Source organism: Physella acuta, unplaced genomic scaffold, assembly GCF_028476545.2.
Source record: "Physella acuta isolate Inbredline_101_S28 unplaced genomic scaffold, ASM2847654v3 ptg001126l, whole genome shotgun sequence".
NCBI classification, from domain to species: Eukaryota; Metazoa; Mollusca; class Gastropoda; family Physidae; genus Physella; species Physella acuta.
The window spans coordinates 366,284-376,722 of record NW_026732643.1 but is presented as its reverse complement, the minus strand read 5'-3'; the positions used below and the strand labels follow the sequence as shown (position 1 = coordinate 376,722).

Here is a 10,439-nt window from a genome sequence, read left to right as displayed (position 1 = left end):
ACTAATGTTAAGGAAGACACCCACGCTTTTCTTTATAGTTATTTAAATAGTAGTCTATAATTTATTTTCTACTTTTTAGTGCATCATTACATAAAAGCTTGTTATTAAAACGTTTTTTATGAATTTTTTTTTCAGTACTTTACATGTTTTATTTACAATAGAGTTACATGACTAAAAACCATTGCGCGCCTACTGAACATCACGTTCAGTAGGCGCGCAATGGTTTTTGAACGCAGCCATTACGTGATGGCGCAGCTATTGAAGGTGATGACGCGTGTGGTGTGGTTGGCTAGACATGCCTACTAATTCGGTCCAAATTTTAATTAATTCATAAAAAATTAATTAGGCATCCAATTAAGTCAAATTTAGTTTCAGATTGCATTGTCTTCATGTCTTGACCCACGTGCCAACTGTGAATCGTATCGGTCAAGTAGAACTGTCCGAATTTTCACTCCTGCGTTTCCGTCTAGACAGACTGACGACAGACAGAGGAAGTGAGTTAAATAAAAGCTTGTAATAAAAAAGTGGTAGATACAGGTAAGGGAGATACAACAGCTCCAAATAGACTAGCTTCAAGCACTTCCTAATTCATCAGTTTGAGAAACTTAAGCGACCTACAGCCATAGATAAATGAGGCTAACACCTTGACCTACAGCCATAGCCAAATGAGGCTAACACCCCACTAACATTGTCAGCCCTTGGTGATTGAATGTATGAGACAACATTCACTGTGCCATGTGGTCTAATAAAAGCAGGCAAACACTTTTAAGTTTTGTATCAAAAGTTTTTAATGAAACAAAAAGAAATGAGTTAATTCAGTTTTTCTTTTTTTTCTTAAAGTTTTCAGGCAGATTTTCCAGCACCTGAGGTATCTTCTCGATGAGCTCCTCCTTGCTAAGTGTGTACCTGCTGTCTTTCCAAATCTTTCTCAGCTCATTAAGTGTGGAAGCAAACTTTGGCCCACGAGGAACATTATTTTGTGTCAAGTCATGTCCGGACACCGGCAACTGTGGCAATTTGACACTAGGAAATTCTTCAGCCATTTTGTGCTAAAAGTAAACAACAGAGCGTGTTCAGTTGAAGTGTGACGTTTTTTACAGCATCAGAAATATCATTCCACTTGTTTTATCTTTTATTAAATGGGGTATAGACATATGCCTAAATGCTCAAATGGACTATTGCCCCAGAAATTTAGAAAAACATTTTATGCATCAAAATTTATGCACATAATTTTGGAAAAATTAAACTTTTTTTTGTGTGGAGTTATTTGCTTTTGTGTTTTAAGAAATTTGTATTATAAAATGTGTGAAATGAAAAAAAAAAATTTTTAATGAATTTTTACCTAAGATTTTATATTAAAGTCTATAATTCATAACATTATTGGATAATCGCTTAATTAAACACATTGTTAAAGAAGGTATGTTGAATGGTAATTAAATAATTCTCAAGTCACAGAATGTATGTATTCTAAAACTCTATATGTCTTGGAAAAATTGCATTTTTTTACTTTGATATATCTGTAAAATCTTCTGATATAATATTTTTTTAATTCAATTATAATTGAATAAAAATTATATATAATTTTTATTATAAAAAAACCTGTTTCTATTTTACAGCAATTTCTCAATATTTAAAAATAAAACTAAATTTTAAAAACATGAACACATCTGTTTCTGTCTGCTTAGAACTGTGACAATCATCAATATGTCAATACCAATTCTTTAAGAACTTGCATTGATAATATATAATAATATAATTTTTTTTTGGCAAACTGTCTGGGCATATGGCTTTTGGGCTTTATTGCCATTCAGGCAAAAACCCATTTGGGAGAACAGCCTTCAGGGAAAGGACATTCCTGCAAATGTCTCAGACAATGTCCCATTTCAAAGAAAAGTCATGTTTTTATAACAGTATTAAAAGCTTGATATCATACCCAAGAAGTAGATAAATGCAACTTACATGACCACAATATTTCATTAATTCAACTATTTTGTTGGTGACTTTGGTATCTCCACCACTGGAATCTGTGTGCAAATCTATGCAGTAGCTCTGCAGGTCGTCTTCCATCTTGTCTCCACGGTGTTTAACAATAAATAAAGCCATTGCAAGTTCCTCATTGGATAATTTATTTCTTTCATGCAACTTATATACCTGTGAAAGAAATTCATTAAATTAAGCCATGAGCAATATAACTTAACAATTCATGAGCAATATAACTTAACAATTCATGAGCAATATAACTTAACAATTCATGAGCAATATAACTTAATTCATGAGCAATATAACTCAACAATTCATGAACAATATAACTTAACAATTCATGAGCAATATAACTTAACAATTCATGAGCAATATAACTTAACAATTCATGAGCAATATAACTTAACAATTATCAGGTTAAAACAAAGGGTGTTCTAATACAATAAGTTACAGGTAATCCAATAGTGGCAATAAATTAAAAAAATAAAATTAAACCTACGTCAGCTTCGTCATCTAACAACGCTGTCATCCTGGTCATGTGATGATATGAAACGTCTTCAGTCCTCTCACATACCAAATACAACTCTCTAAAATTTGACGCTTTCTGCAAACCTTGGCAAATACAAACTTAGTTTTAATATTACTAGTCAGTTTTTTGTTTTACTTTAAGTTAACATTAGTATAGACAAGTTCAACATTGAAACAGTAATCTTTTTACCAATATATTGACCAATGCCCAGTTCAATCATTAATTTTAAAATGTGTGCTGTCATTCTACCACAAAGTATTTTTCTGATTTCAACCCATATTCTTTCACCAGAAATATCTGAAATATAGACAGGTATATCAGATAAGGGGAAAAACAATCAATGAAGGCCTACTCAAATCCATATTTTAAATTTGACATTTTACAAAAGCCCTAATTTGAAGTGATTTGCATCAGATGTAACTTTTAACAAGTATATACACAATATTTTTTTTTAAATTAACAAAAGAGCAGTTTCAAAAACTTTTACTAGACAACTCATCAACGTCAGACAGACAATTATAAAGGTAGTGACTAAGGAAAGGAACAAAATATACTCTCATTTTAATCCGTAAAGCTGACACCACCCCCTCCAATTTTTTTTTGAACAGACAGGCTAATGCTGACCCTCATAAACAACAGGCTAAACTTTTAAGTGATCCAATTTGTCTAGAACAACTAAAAACTTCCAACAAGTTTTACATTAAATACCACAAATTCAGAAAAATATGCAATTGGAAAAATGCACAACGAAAACTGTGAAACAGCAAAATGCTCAAATACAAACTAATTATACTAGTACATTTTAATTTTCTCTTATTTTATTAAATGTGTTTTATTATGCTACAATGTATATGTTGTCAATCTTTGTTAATATCTATAAATGCTCGATAAAAAAATTCCCTTGTGCGCTTTTTTTTGCGCAGTTTTCTGTTGTGGATCTTTCACCCACAACATCATGTACAATATCTATTTGTGTACTATTTTGACATAAGATCTCTTCTAATAACAACTTACATTGTACTACTGAGATTTTTACTACACATTATGCTCTTATTCCTCTAGTATAAACTATGACCCAAGCACAATCGCTGGCTCATGTCGACCAACTTTATCATTTGTCTATTTACACAAGGAAACTTAAGATCCCCTTTAAACTACACATTTTATCAAGACATTTGTTTCAAAATAAATCATAATCCTATACTTAAGACAGGTGGTCTAATATACAACCATCACTAAACTCTAAGAGATAAAAGCTGTACAGAACAATGCTTTACTTGCTAAGCCTGCTGCATTCTCTCTTATAGCATCCAGAGTAACCTGCTCATGATTGTCAGGATCTGGAGCAAGCCGACCATAAAACCTAAAAGTGAAATAGTTTTAAAAATTTTATACTTTAAAATAAATTTGTAGAGGAAAATAGAATAATATTATTATTTTAAAACTGACTTTAAAATGAATGGAAGATGTAAATAATGATTCAAGTACCGGAAATAACGAAGTATCCGAAGGTAGTCTTCTCTAATTCTTTGCTCAGGACTTCCAACAAAACGAATACGCTTGTTTTTCAAATCATCTAACCCATTGAAATAATCATAAACTGTTCCATCATAACCTAAACAAAAGCAATTTTAAAAAATCATTTAACCCATTGAATAAACCATATAAAAAATGATTTTCCCTTTTTGAACCTCACAGCCTGTGGGGTAAGTGAAGTAGAGTTCACCTGTTTCTGTGACCTTGGGATATGAGGGGATAGTGTGGTGACTTTACTTTCCCTATCCTGAGTGGGTTACCCGTCAGAGCTGGGTGGTCTCAGGGTCGTTCTATTAACTTAAACCAGGATTTGAACTTGAGACTTTTGGGTTAGCAGTCTAGTGTTTTTCATCCCCTTCATATAATATAACCCATTGAAATGATCATGAACTGTTCCATCAAAGCCTAATGTAGAAAAAAAAATGTATTTTTCTAATTTAAAATAATTGAACACATGATATGATAAAGACTGCTGGAAAACTAAAAAAGCCTTTAATAGTTACCCAAAAACATGGAGTTAACTGTCAGATCTCGTCTATTTGCATCGAGTTCCCAATCCTTAGTGTATTCAACTTTTGCTCTCCTTCCATCTGTGACTACATCTATTCTTAAAGTCGTTATCTCATAGTTCACCTACACATACAACAATAACAAAGTTAACATCCATGCATTATGAATCATTCTAAAATGCTGAGTTTTGTTCTAATTATCATTGAAGTTATATAGATAATAATAGAATGTGCAGCCATCTTACTAGACCTCATGTTTTACACTTCGGCTTTAGAAGACAGAGTGGGCTTTTTAAACATTTGGCTTTATCACTTTATCGCACATTTTTCATCTTAGGAAAGTCATACACAATGTACAATTATCTAGAAGAAGTTCAAAGTAACTGATCTAGAAAGACTCATAAATCATACAAATAATAAGTGTTTGATTGTTAACTTTTTGTTAACACTTCATGTTTAATGATAAAATTTGATATCCAATCCAACTTACTTTATCATTTATTCTTGCTGTTATAGTTCCATGAGCTTCACCATTCTTGTTCAGCATTCGAACTTGCTCTTTGGTAAACATTTCTTTCATCTGACAAGGTGTTGCAGTAGTGGCAAAGTCCATGTCCGTGGGTACAGTATCGTTACAAATAAGGATGTCTCGCACGGCTCCACCCGCAATACGTAACTCATAGCCATATTTTTCAAACAGTTTAAACAGACACTCAAGTTCTGGTGTGAAAATAGGGAGAGACTCAAGCGATTCCAATTTCATAGTTTTCAGCTGACGCTTTGCAAAAACAACTGTTGGTGTGTTGAAAGCTGCATCAAATGAAAATTTTATTTTACTTAACGCTATACACTGGGAGCTGCACTGTACTGCGCCCTTAGCGTCTACAAGTCTGGGCAAGTATTTTCCATCTGTGTTGAGACTTGTATAGAAACATCTTTTGAGATGTAATTTTAAACGCCTTATCCCACTTAAATGTAATACCTTGGTGTTCATGAAGAAGATTTTATGCTTTCATATAATTCAACTTATGATGACTAGTTTATACTTAAAGTCCACAAGTTGGCTCTTTAGATATATTTTGTAGTTAGTATATTTTGTTTCACCTGTGATTGACTTGAAATTTGTTTTAATGTAATCAAAATTAAATAAAAATACTATTGATGAAATATTTGAAAAAGTTGGTAGATGAAATGGCACCACAAAACCTAACAAAGCAAACCATTACAAAAGTGAGGGAGTGGGAGGAGGGGGTGGATTAGACAGACATGTGACAACATATGGAAGATGATATTGAAAGTGTCAAACCAAATCTTAAAATTTCTAATAGACACTACTGTGACATACATCTTTGACTGTCACAGTGGCCAGTGTTTGTGACGGGAACAGGGCATTTCCCCCCCTGTCAATTACCCCCCCGCCCAGTATGACATTACCCCCCCCCCCCAACAGGGTTAGGTTTAGTGTTAGGGCTAGGGTAAGGTTTAGGGCTAGGGTAAGGATTAGGGTTAGGTTTTAGGGCTAGGGTTAAGATTAGGGTTAGAGCGAGTTTTAGGGTTAGGGTTGTGTCTAGCGTTGGTTTTGGTTTTGTGTGAAGTTTTAGGCTAAGGTGGATGCTTAGGTTTTGGTCTTTTTCTTAAGGTTTGGATTAAAGTAGTATATAGGTATAGAATTCTAGTTAGAGTTAGGATTCTAGCTTGAGAGGGGGGGTGTAATTGACAGGGGGGTAATTGCTCCGGGGGGGGGGGGGGGGGGGTTAACCAACATTACTTGCTAATATTAACCTTACCCTCCCCCCACCCACACACTTAACCTTTATTATATTTTAAAATTAAAATGATATTAAAGAACATTTTGTATTTATTAAGAATTTATGTTGGCTGATAAATACGGGGTTCATGTAACTAAATTCAAAACACATTTTCCAGTTTTAAGGATAAAAAAGACAGATTTACATTTTCAGGAGGATTTATTAAGATTTTGGTAACAATTCAAAATGCTGTGATAACTACAGAAAATTGAGAAAATTAATAAGGTTTAATTATAAATGGGGGCAACTCTGCGGGTTGTTGGTAAAATGCGAGTCGTGGAGTATCTGGGCAGTCAAAATGTAGGAAGAAAATGTGAGACATATTGATGAATAAAGGGTAAATGGCGAGACACAATTTAGGTTTCATGGTTTTCATTGCTTTTGGTGTTGTTTTTTTAGATTTGCAAGAAGAAAAGAGAAAAGTTTTCAATTAAAAAGAGTTATAATATTATTTTAAAAATATGCAATTTCTGAATAATTTCATTAGAGTGATCGACTGTTAATGTTTTTCTAAAATAAAATTATGTTCAAATATGCATTGTAAGAAAAAATACAGTACTAAGTTGTTCTATCATCAGCAAAACAAGCGACAGACAAAACAAGGGACTGTATTTCAGGTAGTTTCAAACAAGTATTAAAATTTCAGGTGGTTTCAAACAAGATATTAAAATTTCAGGAGGTTTCAAACAAGATATTAAAATTTCAGGAGGTTTCAAACAAGGTATTAAAATTTCGACACAATAAGAAGAAGTTGTTCAATCATTTTTACATTTCTAGTGGAAATGCATATTGTGGTGATGCTACTATTGAGTTGATAACAATACAAACTTAGCAATATCAGAAAATGGAACGGTCCAGAAACCTGCTCCCATGGCCTAAAATATGTATGTTTCACTGCACAATATCTGATCTAGCCGGAGTCTTGTATGACACATTAAAAAGAAACCCACACTTAAATTTTGTGGTTATTTAAGTCTTCAACAAAGTTCATTTTAAATCATCAGCACATGGGAAATCAAGAGCAGTAACATTTTTGCAGACTTCTTTACATTTATCCCTACCAATTGGGAGTGGATAAAATAATAGACCGGTGGTTTTTGCAGCATTCTCACATAAGCCACCCCATATGGCATCTCACCCATACCCATAAATATTTTGTACTTGAACTTATAGACTAGAATTCTTTACTAGATATACTATAACTATACTATGAACCCTCAAACCCTGATGATCAGCCCAAAGCACAACAGCTCGACCACAAAGTACAGATAGCACTACGGCTAAAACTAAAAGGATAATTTGATCCCATTGCGATACTATAATAGGCTAATTTGAGACCATTCCGCAGCTATTAATAGTATTTCATTTGAGCAAATTGTGCAGCTATTGAGGTCAATGTATTTTCTGCCTGCAGACTGGCGCTGGGGAGAAGAAGCTTCTTCCGGCTAGTCACTCCTATTAATATTTAATATATTTGGCCTAATATATTTAAAGAAAGTAATTTATTTTCTCCTTTTTAAGTGCATTATTACATAAAAGCTTGTTATTAATATTAAAATGGTTTTTATGCAATTTTTTTTTGGTGCTTAATACAATGGAGTTGCAGGGATACAAAGGGTTAACTCAAATTATAACAACCAGGGTCCTAGTCCTAGAAAAAAAATCAAATTTAGTTTAGAATAGGTGCCCTGTTTTTAATTTTTATTTAGTACAGTGACTCAGTGCAGTGCATAGTGATAGAGGCCATAATGAATGTCAATGATATTTGATAATCAATATATGGCAGCCTCAATAAAAAAATAGGTAGGGTAATCAATCGTTTTAGGATGTTTTTTAGGTACATAGAATCAAGATCTAGAGATCTAAAATCAAAATCTAGATCTAATAAAAAAATCAGTAAAAATCAATTAAATTGAAATCGGCCGCAGCTAGACTCGAAGTCTTAAGTCTTAAGTAATTAAGTAGTCTAAGTAATGTCACAATGTGAAAGAAAGGTAACTCAATTTTTTAATTTTAATGTATCGATCTATATTCACTATAGGTAACCTATCGTTTTGGGTACGTAAAATCGCCCGCGTCTGTTAATGTACAAAAACGTTACCTCATTGTCAAGGCTGTAATAGAAGTATATTGTGATATAATTGTGTCAAATATTATAGATAAATGAATAATATACCTAAATCAATAGAAAAATATATCAATATAGGCCAGAAATCAACTTTAAACAGCAGTGTCTGCAAGCAAGATTTGCTATATAAACAGCAGCCATTTGTAAAATAGAGTGACTTCCGCCTGAATCTCGCGCTATAAGTCTATAAAAATAAAACTTTAACAAGATGGCTGCTATAGTAAATGAGCATGGTTGCATCTGTTGGAAACATCGCTGGTGTTCATTTATTACTGAAAAGTTTTAATTCAATTGTTTAAAAACAGGTACATAAATGAAACAGGGAAACGTTTTTGTATTTTTCAAAACATAAATCCTCCTCAAAATGTGAAATAATTATTAAAATGTAAGGAGTCACCTGTTTTTCACATTACTAGTCGCGGGCGATTTTACGTACCTAAAACGATAGATTACCTCACTATAAAATAATCTATATATGTTATTTAATTAATAGTACACTTGTATCAAATATAATATTATAATAGATACCTAATTGAATAATAAACCAAATACAATGTTTAAATATAATTATATCAATATAAGCCAGAAATTAACTTTAAACAGCAGTGTTACGGACTGTTGCGTGTTTGAGAGCAAGACTTGCTATGTTAACACTTAGAGTAACTTAGAGTGGTTTCCCCTGAAATTCTACTTAACCCTTCGACTAAAATATAAAAAAAAATAATAATAATAATTTAATATTTAAAAAAAAATTAAACGATGGCTTTTAAGTTAATATTAATAATAATAAGATTGGTTACATCTGATGAAAACATCGCTAATCTTTATTTAATAGATCTAGATCTAGATCTAGGCCTATATACTATACTTAAATATAAGTATTTTAGTATAGGCCTATGCCTATGTAATATTATGTATGAAGGCCTACTACTGACTACTGAAAAGTTTTAATTTTAATAAATATTAAATAATCAAAGATAGTTTTATAAGTTTAGCATAGGCACTAGAATTTAGATTTTAACTTTCAGCCTAGACTAACGTAAATCCCAAGAAATAACGCTGGTCATCTGTCAACTTCTTAATATTTGTAATCTAGGCCTAGATCTAGATATCTAGATGCAGTGGCGTAGCGAGGTCGGGTGTCACCCGGTGCGGCACTTAATGGTGTCACCCCCCAGAGGCGTTGCGACCCTTCCCGGGGACAAACTTTCAATTTTCGATTTGCACCCCCCCCCCCCCTCCAGTTTTCGATTTGCACCCCCCCCCTCCAGTTTTCGATTTGCACCCCCCCCTCAAACTTTCGATTTGCACCCCCCCCCCCTCAAACTTTCGATTTGCACCCCCCTCAAGTTTTTCTCTATATATTTTGCTATTTTTTTGTCTTGGTGTCACCCCCCTAAATGGTGTCACCCGGTGCAGTCCGCACCCCCCTTCCCCCCCCTCGCTACGCCCCTGTCTAGATGCATATCTACAATATGATATTATAATAACTAAAATAAAATATGATAGGCCTATATAGATCTAGATCTATATTATTTTGAGTCTTGACTCCTGATTAATACCCTTAACATAAAAACAACACAGATTCATTGTCGTACAAAACAAAAGCGTTCACATGGTATCAGTTTGCTTTACCAGACCAGATTTTCTTTGAGACAAAATTGATAATTTTCTTTTGATTAGTTATAATAATTTTAAACTATACGTGTACAATGTAATGTCATAACAACTACACATTAATGGGAATAAATTTTGAAGATTTTATTATACGTCTTTTTAGTATTTGTGTTTGTCCATATATTACCACCCAGACACCCCAGTGTGTGCTGCATGAAAACCAAGTTCTCTTGTGATCTACCGGTTACCCTGAAATAGGAATGTCAATTGTCACCACAGGTTCAGTTTAATCATCAATTGTAGTCATCTTATTTTTATTTTTTGCTATAATT

General features: G+C 33.1%; 1 protein-coding gene across 5 annotated transcripts; it reads right to left on the bottom strand.

Moving 5' to 3' along the window:
* Nucleotides 1-553: 553 nt before the first annotated feature.
* LOC131956085 (CCA tRNA nucleotidyltransferase 1, mitochondrial) lies at nt 554-9,576 on the bottom strand. 5 transcript variants are annotated; one of them, XM_059320474.1, is made up of 9 exons: nt 9,530-9,576; nt 5,045-5,364; nt 4,549-4,678; nt 3,998-4,124; nt 3,787-3,872; nt 2,699-2,806; nt 2,480-2,592; nt 1,960-2,151; nt 577-1,049 (listed from the first exon to the last, which is right to left on the bottom strand). In XM_059320474.1, exons 1-9 carry the CDS (start codon nt 9,555-9,557, stop codon nt 816-818), a joined length of 1,338 nt encoding a protein of 445 aa, XP_059176457.1. In that variant the 5' UTR covers nt 9,558-9,576; the 3' UTR covers nt 577-815. The 5 variants fall into 5 exon arrangements, with proteins under 5 accessions (XP_059176456.1, XP_059176457.1, XP_059176460.1 ...); XM_059320477.1 differs by lacking the exon at nt 9,530-9,576 and adding an exon at nt 9,107-9,181 and having other exon boundaries at nt 579-1,049; XM_059320476.1 differs by lacking the exon at nt 9,530-9,576 and adding an exon at nt 9,085-9,143 and having other exon boundaries at nt 579-1,049.
* Between the last annotated feature and the right edge of the window lie 863 nt (nt 9,577-10,439).

Coding starts and splice junctions, on each gene's coding strand:
- LOC131956085 (XM_059320473.1), bottom strand. CDS start 5,548: ATGAACACCAAGGTATTACATTTAAGTGGGATAAGGCGTTTAAAATTA. Junction 4,679..5,044: donor CAGCAAGAATAAATGATAAA/GTAAGTTGGATT, acceptor TTGTATGTGTAG/GTGAACTATGAGATAACGAC. Junction 2,807..3,786: donor GAATGCAGCAGGCTTAGCAA/GTAAAGCATTGT, acceptor TCTATATTTCAG/ATATTTCTGGTGAAAGAATA.